General features: G+C 35.5%; 1 protein-coding gene across 6 annotated transcripts in view; it reads left to right on the top strand.

The window, feature by feature from the left end:
- The window catches only part of NTRK3 (neurotrophic receptor tyrosine kinase 3), an 809,743-nt gene that overhangs the window by 332,242 nt on the left and 458,272 nt on the right, over positions 1-19,229 (top strand). For all 6 annotated transcript variants that reach the window (XM_053717653.1, XM_053717652.1, XM_053717649.1 and 3 more), the window contains exons 5-6: positions 12,626-12,783; positions 15,980-16,122. In XM_053717653.1, coding sequence (XP_053573628.1) covers positions 12,626-12,783; positions 15,980-16,122 — 301 coding nt within the window. The remainder of the gene's footprint in view (positions 1-12,625; positions 12,784-15,979; positions 16,123-19,229) is intronic.

Below are 19,229 nucleotides of genomic sequence, written 5' to 3'. Positions count from 1 at the left end.
CCTATCCTGCCCCCCCTACACCGTCGCCCTCTATTATAAAATTATTAACCCCTATCCTGCTGATCCCGCACCTCTCCGCAACTAAATAAATAGTTTAACCCCTAAACCGCCGCTCCATGAACCCGCCGCAACCTATAATAAATTTATTAACCCCTATCCTGCCCCCCACTACGCCGCCGCCACTGTAATAAAATGATTAACCCCTAAACCTAAGTCTAACCCTAACGCCCCCCTAACTTAAATATTAATTAAATAAATCTAAATAAATTAACTCTTATTAACTAAATGAATCCTATTTAAAACTAAATACTTACCTTTAAAATAAACCCTAATATAGCTACAATATAAATAAGAATTATATTCTAGCTATCTTAGGATTTATATTTATTTTACAGGTACCTTTCAATTTATTTTAACCATGTACAATAGCTATTAAATAGTTATTAACTATTTAATAGCTTACCTAGCTAAAATAAAGAGAAATGTACCTGTGAAATAAATCCTAACCTAAGTTACAATTACACCTAACACTACACTATACTTTAATAAATTATTCCTATTTAAAAATAAATACTTACCTGTAAAATAAACCCTAAGATAGCTACAATATAATTAATAATTATATTATAGCTATCTTAGGATTTATATTTATTTTACAGGTAACTTTGTATTTATTTTAGCTAGTTAGAATAGTTATTAAATAGTTATTAACTATTTAATAACTACCTAGCTAAAAGAAATACAAAATTACCTGTAAAATAAATCCTAGCTTAAGTTACAATTAAACCTAATACTACACTATCATTACATTAATTAAATAAATTAACTACAAATAACTACAATGAAATACAATTACATAAACTAACTAAAGTACAAAAAATAAAAAAAGCTAAGTTACAAAAAATAAAAAATTAAGTTACAAACATGTTAAAAATATTACTACAATTTTAAGCTACTTACACCTAATCTAAGCCCCCTAATAAAATAACAAACCCCCCCAAAATAAAAAAAATCCCTACCCTATTCTAAATTACATAAATTTCAAAGCTCTTTTACCTTACCAGCCCTTAAAAGGGCCATTTGTGGGGGCATGCCCCAAAAAGTTCAGCTCTTTTGCCTGTAAAAGAAAAATACAACCCCCCCCCCAACATTAAAACCCACCACCCACATACCCCTAATCTAACCCAAACCCCCCTTACAAAAACCTAACACTAATCCCCTGAAGATCATCCTACCTTGAGTCGTCTTCACTCAGCCGAGCCACCGATGGAACTGAAGAGGACATCCGGAGCGGAAGAAGTTAATCCTCCAAGCGGCGCTGAAGAAATCTTCCATCCGATGAAGTCATCATCCAGGCGGCGCTGAAGAAGTCTTCGATCCGGCCGATGTCATCTTCAAAGAGGCGCTGAAGAGGTCTTCTATCCGGGCGAAGTCATCTTCCAAGCCGGGTCTTCAATCTTCCTTCCGCCGACGCGGAACCACCTTCTTCACCGACGGACTACGACGAATGACGGCTCCTTTAAGGGACGTCATCCAAGATGGCGTCCCCTCAATTCCGATTGGCTGATAGGATTCTATCAGCCAATCGGAATTAAGGTAGGAAAATCTGATTGGCTGATGGAATCAGCCAATCAGATTGAGCTCGCATTCTATTGGCTGTTCCGATCAGCCAATAGAATGCGAGCTCAATCTGATTGGCTGATTGGATCAGCCAATCGGATTGAACTTGAATCTGATTGGCTGATTCCATCAGCCAATCAGATTTTCCTACCTTAATTCCGATTGGCTGATAGAATCCTATCAGCCAATCGGAATTGAGGGGACGCCATCTTGGATGACGTCCCTTAAAGGAGCCGTCATTCGTCGTAGTCCGTCGGTGAAGAAGGTGGTTCCGCGTCGGCGGAAGGAAGATTGAAGACCCGGCTTGGAAGATGACTTCGCCCGGATAGAAGACCTCTTCAGCGCCTCTTTGAAGATGACATCGGCCGGATCGAAGACTTCTTCAGCGCCGCCTGGATGATGACTTCATCGGATGGAAGATTTCTTCAGCGCCGCTTGGAGGATTAACTTCTTCCGCTCCGGATGTCCTCTTCAGTTCCATCGGTGGCTCGGCTGAGTGAAGACGACTCAAGGTAGGATGATCTTCAGGGGATTAGTGTTAGGTTTTTGTAAGGGGGGTTTGGGTTAGATTAGGGGTATGTGGGTGGTGGGTTTTAATGTTGGGGGGGGGGTTGTATTTTTCTTTTACAGGCAAAAGAGCTGAACTTTTTGGGGCATGCCCCCACAAATGGCCCTTTTAAGGGCTGGTAAGGTAAAAGAGCTTTGAAATTTATGTAATTTAGAATAGGGTAGGGATTTTTTTTATTTTGGGGGGGTTTGTTATTTTATTAGGGGGCTTAGATTAGGTGTAAGTAGCTTAAAATTGTTGTAATATTTTTAACATGTTTGTAACTTAATTTTTTATTTTTTGTAACTTAGCTTTTTTTATTTTTTGTACTTTAGTTAGTTTATGTAATTGTATTTCATTGTAGTTCTTTGTAGGTAGTTTATTTAGTTAATTTAATGATAGTGTAGTATTAGGTTTAATTGTAACTTAAGTTAGGATTTATTTTACAGGTAATTTTGTATTTCTTTTAGCTAGGTAGTTATTAAATAGTTAATAACTATTTAATAACTATTCTAACTAGCTAAAATAAATACAAAGTTACCTGTAAAATAAATATAAATCCTAAGATAGCTATAATATAATTATTAATTACATTGTAGCTATCTTAGGGTTTATTTTACAGGTAAGTATTTATTTTTAAATAGGAATAATTTATTAAAGTATAGTGTAGTGTTAGGTGTAATTGTAACTTAGGTTAGGATTTATTTCACAGGTACATTTCTCTTTATTTTAGCTAGGTAAGCTATTAAATAGTTAATAACTATTTAATAGCTATTGTACATGGTTAAAATAAATTGAAAGGTACCTGTAAAATAAAAAAAAATCCTAAGATAGCTAGAATATAATTATTATTTATATTGTAGCTATATTAGGGTTTATTTTAAAGGTAAGTATTTAGTTTTAAATAGGATTCATTTAGTTAATAAGAGTTAATTTATTTAGATTTATTTAATTAATATTTAAGTTAGGGGGCGTTAGGGTTAGGGTTAGGTTTAGGGGTTAATCATTTTATTACAGTGGCGGCGGCATAGTGGGGGGCAGGATAGGGGTTAATAAATTTATTATAGTTGCGGTGGGCTCCGGGAGCGGCGGTTTAGGGGTTAATATGTATAGAGTAGCTTGCGGTGGGCTCCGGGAGCGGCGGTTTAGGGGGTAATAACTTTATTTAGTTGCGGCGGTGTAGGGGGGGTCAGATTAGTGGTGTTTAGACTCGGGGTACATGTTAGGGTGTTAGGTGTAGACAGCTCCCATAGGAATCAATGGGATGTCTGTCAGCAGCGAACTTGTACTTTCGCTATGGTCAGACTCCCATTGATTCCTATGGGATCCGCCGCCTCCAGGCTGGCGCTTTGAAAACCAGGTACGCTGGGCCGTAAAACTGCTGATCGTACCTGCTAGTTTTTTGATAGCTAGCAAAAGTAGTGAGAATGTGCCGCACTTGTGTGCGGAACATCTGGAGTGACGTAAGAATCGATCTGTGTCGGACTGAGTCCGGCGGATCGAAGCTGACGTCACAAAATTCTACTTTTGCCGGTCTCGAGCCTTTGATAACTAAGGCGTATCAGCCTCGCCACAAATACGCTGCGGAATACGCAGCGTATTTGAGGTTGACGGCTTGATAACTACCCCCCTTTGTATCACTTTCTTTAACAGAGAATCCTCTCAATCTTTTATGGGTTCCCAAGAAAGCAATTTGAAGCTTGTCTGATTTTGTTTGTTATTTCTGTTTTAAACATAAGAGACATTTGTAGCTGACATGATGAGAAAGCTGCTAGTATTAGTTATCATATGCCAGCTCTTTCCCAAGTAAGAGAGACAAATTCACATTACTGGTTTGGACTGCAATGAGGGAATTATGAGCTCTTTTTCAACTGGTTATGAAAAACATGTACTGGCTAAAAAAAGAAAAGTCAGAAAGGAAAGATGTAATATAAGAAGTCAAAGAATCTTTAAAAGTATGTAGAATATTTTTAAAAGACTGAATTTATTTCACCATTGCATATTTAAAGGGACACTCAAGTCAAAATTAAACTTTCATGATTCAGATAGAGCATGCAATTTTAAACAACTTTCCAATTTACTTCTATTAACAAAATGTGTACAGTCTTTTTATATATTACACTTTTTGAGTCACCAGCATCTTTTGAGAATGTGCAAGAATTCACAGAATATACATAAATGCATTTGTGATTGTATGAGGACTGCCGGAGGATATAAGAGGAGTAGAACTAGACATAACTTTGAAATTTGCCAGAAAAAAAATCTACCACTCATTTAAAGTTCAAAATAAGTGGTATTGCATTGTCTTTTTATCATTCATGTGTTGATTACGCAAATCTACTGTATTTACTGGTCCTTTAACTTGGTACTTTTTTTATTCCCATAAAAACATTCTTCTAGAATTATATTTTTTCTAACTTTTTTAAATGAATTAACATATTCTACAGGTGCATAAAGAACAATAAATACATTTATAAACATAACATAAATATATACATTGATGCACAGTGATCTCAAGAGTATGCTTTTGTGAGATCGAATTGGTGAAGACAAAAGATAAGAAGATTACTCAATGAATGTCAATCACATTGAGGAATCTAAAGGGTGATTGGTGGAGATTGGTGAAGACAAAAGATAAAAGAATTGCTTGATAGATGTCAGTAACACTTTAAGATAGAATCCATCAGAGAGAATCTTGGAGTTGACAGGCTATAAGACATGCTGCCCTCAGAGATAAGAATGTTAGACTTTGGAGAGCAACATTTTGTCTTTATTCTAGAAAGCACTTACATTTGAAAACCAGTGGAGAGTCTGATATGGTGCTGTAAGAGATAGGACATGATAGTAAGTACATTGTTTCAAAGTAGGCCTGATGACAATACATTATAATGTTAACTGGGAGGCTTAGGACATATATGTTGTTGTTGAGGGACTGGTTTGAGGATTATTTTGAGGGAAGTTTAAACTACATGAGATGAAAGGCTTTAACAGTTAGTGTTTCAGTTTTATTCTGGAATCTATTAACTCAGTGTAAGGTTGAATGATGAGTGAGACAGCTGAGTCAGAATAAAATGTCTGCAGCTAGCATTTTGTTGCAGTAGCCAATTTACAACATTATGTAAGTGAGGGGATCAGAAACTTAGTTGTAGTCTTTGTAAGAAATGAACACATTTTAAAGGCTTTCTGCACATTAAAGCTGCCAACATTTCTAAGTGAATATGAGATGTTAATGAAACATATACCATCATGGTAAATTAGAACCAGAAGTATCATGGAACCTGCCCATATTTGCCTCCCAAGTAAAATATTTTTTTCATTTTCAGGGCAGCCTTATGCATATCATTCTTGAATGTCCTTACATCATTTATAATTCTATCATCTCTCATTTCAATCCGTTTTATGAACTAACTTTCCTTTCTGAAACCATCAGGTATAAGTACAAGAAAGTGAATATAGTAACCTGCTGTGATACTGAAGTTATTAACAATGAAGGACATACTTAGCATTGATGTTGTGTATGAAGATGGATATAATAAAAACTCTGTTTTTTATTGTTAAAAAGTAACACAGGATGAGATATTGGAGATGCAGTATATTTAATGATTTAGCAGGAAATATTAAAGATGACAAGTACATCTAAAGATTATTATAGCATACCTGAAGACCAAGTAATCTAGGATTGAACCTAGAGGTACCCTAAAGAACAGGGTAGAGGAAACAAAATAATATTTGTTAAGAAGTCACTTAAAGGGATATGAAACCACTAATTGTTCTTTCATGATTCAGATAAAGCATTTAATTTTAAACAACTTTATAATTTACTTATTTTATCAATTATCTTTGTTTCTTTGCTATCTTTTTAGCTTAGGTTCCAGCCAATTTTTGGAACACTATATGGTATCAGTTTTGCAAGAATCTTACATTTGCAAGAACACTAGAGGGCAGCACTATTTCCTGCCATTTAGTGTTTTAGATGCCTACCTAGTTATCTCTTCAACAAGGAATATCATGGGAACAAAACAAATTTGATAATAGAAGTATATTGGAATTTTTTTAAAATTGTACGCTCTGTCTGAGCCACAAAATACATTTGTGGGGTTTCATATCACTTTAAGTATAGGTTTGAGGGATGGTATTCAAATTGTAACAGAAGTGATGGTAGATATTTGTTGACAATATTCTAAATCCAATAGGTAGGGTTAGGAATAAGTTTCTGGGCTTACCTGTCTAGGGATAGAGCTCAAAAGGAGCTGATATAATTAGGATCCTGCATACATTTATTTTATTTTCTGTGGAGTTAATTAATTTATGTAATACTGCCTCTTTGATACCTAAAATATAGTATGGCATTTGTTTCTTCAGTGGTGATGTTTGTACATACATGTTTTCAAACTGCACAGATTTCTGGAGGTTTATTGTATGAAAATATAAAGATTCATCTATATGCGGTGAGATGTTCTGACTGACATCCATGTAGTAAATCATGTTATACAGGCCCAGGGAGTAGAGTATTTACAGTGCAAGGAGTGGTCAAAAGCAACAGAGATATAGAAGTGCATGCACTGTAAATTGTCTACTGAGTATATTAAAGCATATTATTTATTTATATCCCTATTTAAATTCTGTGATCAGATTAGCACACTTTGGCCTCTAGTTATGAAGCCGTCTACTTACCTGCATTCACCGGCCCAATACGCTCGCCTAAGCTCGCTTACCATAGCCGCTGTGGACCCGAATACACTCTCCAAAGTTATCAAAAAACTGTCAAGAAGCCACGCACCAAGTACGGAGCGATGAGCAGCGGACTGTTGTTAACTGACAGTCATCGATCTCGCTGCTCATCGGCTTCTTCGCAGCTTTGTTGATAGCCTGTCACTAAGCACCCACACTAAACTACACTGTTTTACCCCCTAAACCGCCGCTCCCGGAGCCCCCCAGCACCTAAATAAAGTTATTACCCCTAAACCGCCACTCCCGATTGGCTGATCCTGGAGGCGGCGGATTGAAATCCAGGTATGCTGGCCCGGAATAGTGGCGAGCGTACCTGCTAGTAGTTTAATAACTACCAAAAGTAATCAGATTGTGCTGAACTTGCATTCGGAACATCTGTAGTGACGTAAGCATCGATCTGTGTCGGACTGAGTCCGGCGGATCGAAGCTTACGTCACTATATTCTACTTTTGCCGGGCAGTAGGGGTTGATAACTAAGGCGAATCAGCCTCGCCACAAATACGCTGCGGAATTCCAGCGTATTTGCGATTGACGGCTTGATAACTAGAGGCCTTTAATTTTAGTCAATACTATGTTGTATGTTCCATTTTAGAAATTAATATAGATTCCTTTTTGTAACCATATAAAATGAAGGTTATATCTGCACTTAATGATCTGTGACCTTGCTATTTTTGCCATAAGTACCCATGGTACATACTAGATACTGTAAATACTTATTAGTTAGATAAACAGCTTTCAAGTTAAAATTTGCCTTTTTAATTTTTTAGAGGGATCTCTCAGTACTGCTCAGATGTCTTAGAAAATTTGAACAGGCAGAGAGCTTTAGAGAACAGGTCCTCAAAGTGTAGCAAAAAAATGTTGGATACCTACTGAAAGCCAGATTACAAGTGGTGCACTATTTAGCTATTTTGCTATCACTGGAAGTAAACTTTTAACATGTGTGGGTTACAAGTTGAAAGTAAAATGTTTGCACATAAGCAAACCCAACACTAACTTCAGGACTTTGAATATTGTGACCGGGCTAACTTCTTCTCCCCATAGACTTCAGTGGAACTAACTTTAAAAAAATACACGCTAACCCAACAACACATTACACATGCAGAGCTAAACCCCAAGGTATTTATGAATATTTTAAATTCCAGTGTTCTTCACATAGAAGAAAATTTTCTTTTTATTTTTCAATATTCAATATTTCTACATATATATATACACTGTATATATATATATATATATATATATATATATATATATATATATATACATACACACACTGCTAATCCGCATTTCCGGACCAAAGGGAAAAAAAAAAAAACTTTTAAAAATGATCACAACTTTATTATGAAAAAATATATTAAAATCCTTTGCATGTAAAAGCATGAACATTTGGTTACAAGCCTGTAACCAAGTACAAACAGCAGCAGCCAAATATATATAAAAGATTAAAGGGACACTGAACCCAAATTTTTTCTTTCATGATTCAGATAGAGCATGCAATTTTAAGCAACTTTCTAATTTACTTCTATTATCAATTTTAATTTGTTCTCTTGCTATCTTTATTTGAAAAAGAAGGCATCTCAGTTAAGGAGCCAGCAAATGTTTGCTTCAGCACCATGGACAGCACTTGTTTATTGGTGCTGACCAATCAGCAAGGACAACCCAGGTTGTTCACCAAAAATGGGCCGGCATCTAAACTTACATTCTTGCTTTTCAAATAAACATACCAAGAGAATGAAGAAAATTTGATAATAGGAGTAAATTAGAAAGTTGCTTAAAAATGCATGCTCTATGTGAATCACGAAAGAAAATTTTTGAGTACAGTTTCCCTTTAAGTTTTGGAGCCCTTTCCCCTCAAATACCTGAAAATAATACAAATATTTTTTTATCATATTTAATATTTAATAATGCATTTTACTGTGTATGTACTGTAATATTTTACATTCCAATGTTATTCACATAGAGGAAAATGTTCTTGAAATGTATTTTTTTATATTTTTTTCAACATATATCTGTATATATTTATACCTGTATATATTCATATAGATATATAGGTATAGATATATATTTTACAAAAAAATCAGAAAAAAATTAAAACAAATAATGTTTAAAAAGAGAGTTAATCCCTTTATTACCCAGTCCCCAGTTTTGCATAACAAACACTGTTATATTAATATACCTTTTACCTCTATGATTACATTGTATCTACGCCGCTGCACACTGCTCCCTTATCTTAGAGCTATTTACAGACTTGCATGTAAGCCAATTAGTGCTGGTTCATAAATAATTCCATGGGAGTGAGCACAATCTTATCTATATGGTTCACATGAACTAGCTGTGAAAAGCTAAAAAAAGGCACTGACATGAGAGGCGGCCTGCAGGGGCTTAGAAACAGGCAGAGATTTTGAGGTTTAGAGATTATGTAGTATATTAATATAACAATGTTGATTATGCAAAGTTGGGGAATGGGTAGTAAAGGCATTATCTATCTTTTTTAACAATAGACTGTCCCTTTAAATAGATGTACAGAATTTTACTAAGGCAAACACAATTACTAATAAATGCATCTTTTCCCTTAAACATTGCCTAAAATAGGTACCTAAGGCACTACATTAATAAATAATCAAGTAAATGTATAAATAATCTATACTACAAAAAATGCATCAGGTTTGTGGTGTTAAATGGATCCAGTAAATGGCAGAAGTTAATTTGTGTTCAGTTCTCCCATGTGTCTTTCGATTAAGACAAGTTACATCATTGGCACTAATGCAAGTTGTTAGTAAATTTAGCCCTTAAGCACAATGGTCTTTTATTATTAATGCAGTCTTCATTAATTATCAACAGAAATGTAAGAAAGTATTTTATCCATTTTATTGCTTACAGTAGTTCAGAGTTAAAACCTTTTTCCTCAGCCATGTAGCGTTATTACTGATAAGACACATAAATTAGAGCTATTCCACAACCCCTTTGGGCATATCGTCATCATATGAAGATCATGCAGCTGTACAACAATTCAGCCCTGGGCTTTATTGCTTCCTAAAATGTACACCATTCTATTAATGGCTTTTGCAATATCTTACTGTTCCTGTAGCCAACAGGTTTACTAATGACATCAGGATGTTAAATGGATTATTTAAGGTAGTGTAGCACTACTATTGAACATTGTAATGCAGTTACTAAAAAATATTTATTGCATGAACGCTTTAATTTACTATATATATATATATATATATATATATATATATATATATATATATATATATATATATATATATATATATAGAGAGAGAGAGAGAGAGAGAGAGAGAGAGAAAGAGAGAGAGATAGATAGATAGATAGATAGATAGATAGATACATAAATAAAGAACAAAAAATTCATTTTTTGCATACCTTTATTTTAATATGTGTACTTGTATGATTTTTAACACAAAGCAACATGGGTCTGATATTGTGTGGGCAGCAAGTAAAATACTGAGATTGTATAGGTTATAGGAGTAAATATAATGGCCCCAAGTTATCAAGGTCTGTCGGACCTGATCCGACAGTGCGGATCAGGTCCGACAGACCTTGCTGAATACGGCGAGCAATACGCTTGCCATATTCAGCATTGCACCAGCAGCTCACAAGAGCTGCTGGTGCAATGCCGCCCCCTGCAGACTCACGGCCAATCGGCAACCAGCAGGAGGGTGTCAATCAACCCGATCATACTCGATCGGGTTGATTTCCGGCTCAGAGCAGGCGGACAGGTTATGGAGCAGAGGTCTTTGTGACCGCTGCTTCATAACTGTTGTTTCTGACGAGCCTGCAGGCTCGCCAGAAACATGGGGCATCAAGCTCCATACGGAGCTTGATAAATATGCCCCTATGGCTGTCATTTATGAAGCTGCCTATGTAGGTTCATGGGCTGTTTCAGTGCAGCTTACTCATGTGCGCCTGCAACCAAAAGTTAAGAAGCCAGACTTGTTTGTCCGGGACGACTAACAAGCCCTACTGATGTGCAATGTTGCATGTGAGCAGGGTTGCACACTCCATTGCATGTGCAATATTAAAGGGACGTTAAAAATGAAATAAATGCTAGATAGACTGATACATTCAAAGAAAAGATTAGTCTGAGAATAAACATGCAGATATATTTTTTAAGTTTCATTATCTGTTTAAATATTGACAAAATAAGTGTAAAATTTTAGACTCTATAAAACAATGGCAGCTGCCATGTTGTAACTTAGGTTACCTTCTCTGCTGTGGCCAATTAGGGACAGTTATAAATAGGTCACTAGAGTGTGCAGCCAATGGCTGTGTGTGTTCTGCACTTTCATTTCTAACAGACACTGAAAAGCTCACAATTTCAGAATGGAATTACAGGAAAAAGGGACAAAATAAATAATGAAAGTATATTGTAGAATTTTATTTACATATATACGATTTATTATTTTATATAATCATCTCAAAGTGTTTAATGACCCTTTAAATTCCAGTAGCAGATTCTGATCCAGAGGCAACGAATGCATACGGACATGTTCTTCCAATGAGAACTTTGTCCACATATATTTTCATAAATGTGGGCCTATGTCTTCCTAGAAAATTATGTTTCTGCAGTTTCAAGTATCTGACTTAAGTTTTCGTAGGATTCCAAAAATAATGTACTGTGTCCCTACAGTAGATACAAATCTATTACATGGGCATGAAATATATATTTATATTGAACAAATGTAAATATGTACACCAATATAGTAATTTCATTTTTCTGATTATATCACAGTCTTGCTATTATGGCACTTTAATGCAAAAAAGGCCACTATAATGCAAAAATTATATTGCTTAATCAATAATGGCAGTCACTCACATGGGTTGTTCAACATCTGCCAGTGCTACTGATTGCTGACCTTGTTAGCTTGGCACCAGTGGTACTTTAACTAATGCTAAAATGGAATTTGCTAACAAATTAGATGATGTTTTTTTTACTGTAGTGTTCCTTTAAAGGGACAGTATACACTCATTTTCATATAACTGCATGTAATAGACACTACTATAAAGAATAAGATGCACAGATACTGATATAAAAATCCAGTATAAAACTGTTTAAAAACTTACTTAGAAGCTGTCAGTTTAGCTCTGTTGAAAAGGTAACTGGAAACCCCACTGCAAGTGGGAAATAAGACGCTCCCCCTTCTTTTGCATATGAAAAGACCCTTTACACAAACAGGAGCAAGCTGGAGAAGGTAGCTGACGGTATTCACATAAAACTTTGGGGCTTGGTTAGGAGTCTGAAAATCAGAGCAATGATATTTAAAAATAAGCAAAACTATACATTTATTTAAAAAAAAACAAAACTTTATGGGCTATATAAATAGATCATCTACAAAACATTTATGCAAAGAAAAAAATGAGTGTATAATGTCCCTTTAAGTGTGGGTATTGCATGAACAGGGTATTGTGTGGTTGCTATGAAAATAGCGTTTCTTTTGCAATAACAATATTTTTATTATGAAGCAGTAAAACATAGCGTGTCACAAAATGATGTTATATGTTTTATGTATTTCATGCAGGTAGTCCAAGCTTCATCAGAGATGTATGATTGCAAACTCAATTTAACTTGTTTAAGCAAACATAGGAACAAACGCTACTAATAACAGCTTGTATTTGCAGAGTAAAATATTCAAGATTTCAAAAATATGGTCAAACAGAAAGTATGTCATTTACACTTATTTCCCCTTATTTTTCTCTCATCTTTAGGAGAATAGAAAGGAACCATTTTAATTGCAGCTGCGATATCCGTTGGATTCAGCTTGGCCAGGCAAGAAATGAAGCAAACTTGAGAAACCAGGCACTTTATTGCATGAACATGGAGGGCAATGTCATTAAACTTCAGGAAATGAACATCTCACAATGTGGTAAGGAGACCGTATATGATAAGAGAATTTAGCTATACGCATGTAGAAAACTATAGTTCAAACATAGCCATTTAGAAGATCACTGGAACCAGAGAAGTAAAGTTTATTCCAACCTCTCTAAAACATTGTAGCTTTAAAGGGACACTGAACCCAATTTTTTTATTTCATGATTCAGATAGAGCATGACATTTTAAGCAACTTTCTAATTTACTCCTATTATCAATATTTCTACGTTCTCTTGCTATCTTTATTTGAAAAAGAAAGTCCAGAACCTTGGACAGCACTTGTTTATTGGTGGATAAATTTATCCACCAATCAGCAAGAACAACCCAGGTTGTTCACCAAAATGGGCCGGCATTTAAACTTACATTCTTTCTTTTCAAATAAAGATAACAAGAGAACGAAGAACATTTGCTAATAGGAGTAAATTAGAAAGTTGCTTAAAATTGCCTGCTCTATCTGAATCACAAAATAAAAAAATTGGGTTCAGTGTCCCTTTAAGTTATATATATTTTTTTATCACAATTCATTTATAAAAGTTCTAAATTTATTTACAACTTTTATAAACATTTGATTTTTTTTATCTTAAATGTAATTTTATTGAAAAAATGTATATAACAATTATTTAGTTTTACTTATTTTTCTCTTTTTCTAATATTGGCGTCAATTCTAATATAATGGAACAATAGAAAAGGGACTTTTCCCTTTTTTTTAAACTTTGCCCTGTAGAAACTCAGATACTTTGTATTGAAATATTTCACAAATTAATCAGAAAACGCAGGTTTTCACACAATCTTTGGATTTATCTAATTTAGCAGTCTTGAGAACCTGGAAACACATTTGGCCTTTTTTGAGGGGCATAGCTTGGTTTTTCACACTGTTTTCTTCTTGTTATGCTTACACTTTTACACATGCTCATTTTACAGTTATTTCACCTTATCTGCCTCAAAACTACATACGCAACTTGATAAATTGGACTTGTATGGCAGCAGTTTTTGCAGCAATGTTTGTAACAATGTTATAAATAGGGATATAACTACAAGTGTCTCAGAAGTTACAGTTGAGGCCAAGCCCCACAGATCTTGTTCTGCAATCAATAGTGGTGTTGCTACAGGAGAGTTTGGTGTGGCCTGGGCTCCATCTTTATCATGTCAGGACACTTTGTGTGCTCCTGTCCTGCAAAAAAAGGTCTCACAATGTACAGTAAGTGTATGGATTCATCTTTACAAATATGGTAAAAGGGTTGTTGTACAGAAAAACCTGTTTTCATATTTGTATAAAAAGGCTGCACAAGTGCATATTCTCTGTCATGGATTAACTTAGGTAGAAGGATAGAGCAAAGTCAAATAGAAGCAGATCCTCTTGCTCCTATGTGGCTGTGGGGTCCAGTCAATGCATTTGCCCTGGTGCTTAGTGAGGTCTAGTTACTCCCCTGGTTATACATAAAGTGATCAAGATATTTGCAAGATCCCGATCCTACCTCAGTATGCTGTCATGGATAGGAGCAAAGCTTCAACAAAGCATACCAAGTTAAGAAGGCAAATCTAACAATGAAAGTATGGAGTAATTTTGCCTGGTCTATCTTAATCAAAAATGTTCAATTTTGTCCATGTCTCTTTTTATTTTTCTTTACATTTACAGGTATACCCCTCTTATACAGCGGGTTAGGGACCGGAGCTCCAATGTAAAGTGAAAACTGCCTTAAAGTGAAACAAGGCAGTTTTAGCTTTCTTTTCACTTGCCAGTGCATTTAAAAACTTGAAATAACATATGTTAGTGGTACAATAGTGCTATGTTTAGTTTAACACTAGAACACCACAGTATTCAATTAGTATTCAATAAATACTGTACCTGTAAAATAGTGACAATTACTGTAGTAAAATGTTACAGATTATAGCACCGAGACACAGATTGCACTGTAATGCTGTAAACAGAGTGAACTGTGCATAACAAAATGGTTCCAGTCACTTTTCTTGCAATCTCACAATGATTTACAGCACTGTTTCAAAATCCTTGAGGTTGAACTTCAGCTCCTCAAAGCGCTGTATTAGCGAAGCGCTGTAAAGTGAAGCGCTGTAAAGTGAGGTATACCTGTATGTAGATATTATTTTGTTTCAAAAGGAGTGTGTGCCACAACTGCTCAACTCCGATTTAGCCAATTTGGCATAGTGGTATCGACAGCATTGTAGACAATGTTACTAGTATAAAAAAAGTAAAAAGAAAAGGTATTTTACAATATATTACAGATTGTGGTTGTTTTTGTGTTTTAGTTTATTAACTGATGCTCTATTGATTTCTAAGATATGTTATGCATGTGATGGTGGGTCAGTATCCACCAACAGGGCTATGGGAAGTGTCATTATCAGCCAGTGAACAGTTTATTCCTGTACATCTTGCTAAATTTTCAAATTACTTTTAAACAGCTTTTTTTTCCCATACCAACACATTTCATTGCTGCCATTACATACACACAATAGATATTTTTTGAGTTAAATATTTTTGATCTTCCGCATATTTTGGGTTTAAAAAAAAAAAACGCTTGCAATTTAAATTTACAATAATAGTGATTTAAATTATATCACAATGCTTTCTAGAACTGAATATCTTAATATATTCTGTCTCCTTGTTTCCTAAAGGATTAGCTTGTGTTATCGAGATAAATACTTCTTATTGTCACTCAGTTTTTTATTCTCCCTTCTTCTGCCAATAGGTTTGAGAATATGTGATAAATGTAATCAGCTTAGTTTAAGGCCCAATTCTTTGTTTGCAAAAATGTAAAACCAGAAGATGATCCTTTATTCTTGAGTACTTTTTCTTTATTGTCACTCCATGGGTAGATGTTAAGAATTTATTTTACATGATTTAATAGAAATAATGCTGTTGATCACAGTTATGTCTATTTTTCATTCACCTCTTTTAATCTTAGCATAGATTTACAGATAAAAAATAGTGCCTGTTAGAGAAATGCAATATAATCACAAATTGTCCCTTGAGACTTAAGATAGGTGTAGATGCAGTACTTAAGAAACATTTTAGGGGATTAAATGAAGCTATATCTATTGATAATCAGATTTTCAGAGGGATGTGTTACATCTCTGAACTACTGAACTCCTGAGCAGATCATATTTTCCAGAAGATGCTACAGTAATATGATGATGTTCATTACAGCTAAAAATATTATGCTGTCTTTGTGCAGATCTTCCTGCAATCAGCGTGAGCCACAGCAATCTGGTTGTGCATGAAGGAGACAATGCAGTGCTTACCTGTAATGGCTCTGGTTCACCATTGCCGGATGTAGATTGGATTGTTACAAATCTCCATTCAATAAACACGCATCAGGTAAGGAAAAGAAGGCATTAATCAACCCAACAAAAAGGCATTACTATGGACCCGATTCTCTTAAACTTTCTGGTCTAGCGAGATTCTATAATTTTCAGGCTTACAAGGCCCCTCAGGGATTATTTTAAGGGCACTTTTTACATTGGGAACTGTGTATCACATTAAGAGATGTTCAATAATGTTCTTTATGTGAAGGAGAGATACTTATTTTAAAATATAGAGCTCAATAAAATAAGCTGATGATTTTTCTTCATGCTGGCGAGTTTTTGAGAATCGGGCCCTATGTTTCCTTATTGCAATATGTACATGACCTGACCATTTAAATGCTACTCACTGTATATGTTCATGTAAAGTTTTGTACTTAAATTTAAATCAGGAAAGATTTATGATATTTACTTTGCTTGAGCAAGCTGTACAAATTTACAACAAATTTACAATTCTTTGAACACACAAGCTTAGATCCCGTAAGACCATCTATTAGTGCAACTTTTTTTTGCAGAATTGTCTATATCGGTAGTATGTTATGAGTTACCAAAAATTTAAGTGGCTCACGCTGCTAGCAACACTCAGTAAATAAAAAAAAGCCATTACTTCCTATTGAAACAGCTAATACATAATATACTATAAGTGACAAACTTATTTAAAGCTGAAAGGTTGGCTATCTGTAGTTATGGTTATTTGCAGAGCTGGATTCTGGGTAGTTGTGGTAAGTTTTAAATTGCAGGAGGAGATGGGATTCATGGATAGGCTTACATGTGTCAAATAAGGATGAGGTCTGATTTATTTGCAGTAGGAGATGCAACTAATCTGTATATAGCACAGCACTAGTACCTATATTGGGTCAGAAACCCACTAACGGCAGGCGAAAGCAACAGACACGTCTACCATTGACAAGGGGAAGCTGTCACCAAGTTCAAGTATAATTCAGTCACTCAAATGGAGCTGCTATGAAGAATATGATTTCACTATTCCATATATAATATTCAATACAATCTAAGTCATATACTGAATTCCTCTTGAGAAGGTGAGAATGCTCAACTTACAGAGAAGAAAACCCTTTCCCAGCTTTAGCTGTCAGCTGCAAATATGAATAATGTAGGTGGTAATATTATGTATTACAGATAGGAAGGAAGAGTGTAGGTGTGTGCAGTGTTACACATTCCATGTAAAAGTGCTGGAACATAATTAAACTTTCATGATTCAGATAGAGCATGTCATTTTAAACAACTTTCCAATTACTTCCATTATCTAAATGTGCACAGAATTTTTATATTTAAACTTTTTGTGTCACCAGCTCCTACTGAGCATGTGCAAGAATAAGGGCGCCATTTACTAAGGCGTCAATTTTTTCGCACAGACCGTATCGAAATAACCCGCCGGCATTCGCACCATGCGGATGGCACTACGTTACATGAATGTACTAAAAACCAAGCCGTAAAATTTCGCGTCTATTGTGTGTCGAAGACAATCGGATTATTGATAACTTTGAAGCTTCGTTCGGCACGAAAGAGCAAAGTTAAGAAGCAGTCTGCGACCTGATTGGTTTAGTTCTTTACCCACATGACGATCTAGGTGTCATAATCGCCAGACAAGCGGCAACGTCTGGCTGCTGACATGTATAACTTTGGTTAGGTGCCTCGAAAAAGCAGACTGGCTGATGCCAATTATAATGCTAGACACAGCTTGGAATGAACCGGTGGCAAAAAAGTGTAAGGCTGCCTACAGTTTTAATAGTCCGGGTATGGCTTGTGAACGCGCTGTCATTGGTTCAAGGTATTCTGCTATTTCATTGTAAAGTTGCATAATAGCTTCTCTGTCCAAACGGAATCTCTGGATAATCTCTCGATCAGAAATGCTTTCCAAACCCATACGTGGAAGGAAAACTCTAGGGACTCTGATTCTTCTACCTCTCCTTCTTTGCAAGTTGTTAACCGGTGCCTGTATAGCCCTTCTTCCTCGTAATTGAATTAATCGGAAAAGAAACATGTGTAAAAGTGTCTCCATCTTCATTCACTGATCCAAAAACCAATAATGCTACAATAGTAGTCTAGTCCTTTCACTTAAGTACTTCTACCTGGCGTCAGGTTGATACCCCCTATAGTTTTCTATTGTATTCGCTACCTAAATGGTTGCGAAGCAAATCATGCGAAGTTACAGTGAAAGTTGGAGCGGGCGGATTAGTTGTAACATTCATAATTTCTGATTACAGCGAATTTTCGTGCGATTGAACATGTAGTAAGTGGAAAAAGGCTTCTGAACGATGAGTTGAGTAAAATTACGATCGCTGATGAAAATAGTGGTTTTTCGAGCAGATCGCAGATTGATACATACGAGAAGCAGATCGTGAGCGAATTTTGACGCGGAAATACAGACGGACGGTCACTTCGAAGCTTAGTACATGTCGCCCTAAGTGTGTATGCATTTGTGAATGGCTGATGGCTGTCACATGGTACGTGTATGCATTTGTGAATGGCTGATGGCTGTCACATGGTACAGAGGGAGTGGAAAAAGACAAAACTTTAAAAATTGTTAGAAAAAAAATCTACTACTCATTTGAAGTTCAGACTAAGTGCTATTGCATTGTCTTGTTATCTTGCATTTGTTGATTATGCAAATCTACTGTGTTGACTGGTCCTTTAAATAGTTCAGCCCCATTCATTATATAATGACTATCCACTAATACTGGTGTGGAGACATAGTTTCTATCTTATTTATGACCCTGCCATATTCCTGTCCTGAGTCAAAAAAATAATATTGAAAATACCAGCTTCTTTTTTTTTTTTTGGGTATTAACGTTTAAATTACGACTTGAAGATCTTAATCATTAGTGTTGCTTAGTATCCCCTATTAATGTTCCTGTGTGTATTAAAAAAAGCACAATTATAGCTTTTGTTGTGTTGTCTGAAATAATTAGGTACTGTGCAGCTAAGCTAGCCCATGCTCTTACTGCACTCAAAGTAAAAAATAATCATGACTGCATTAGTATACCTATTATAAGTTGAAAGTAAAATGTTTTTGCGTGAGTGAAACACTGTGGCACGCTAACTTCAGGTGCTCTGAAACAAAACCCAGTTGCACAACCAGACTGCTTGCACACTAACCCAATG

This window comes from Bombina bombina, chromosome 6, assembly GCF_027579735.1.
Source record: "Bombina bombina isolate aBomBom1 chromosome 6, aBomBom1.pri, whole genome shotgun sequence".
In the NCBI taxonomy this organism is placed as follows: domain Eukaryota; kingdom Metazoa; phylum Chordata; class Amphibia; order Anura; family Bombinatoridae; genus Bombina; species Bombina bombina.
This window is presented reverse-complemented; position numbering and strand designations above follow the sequence as displayed.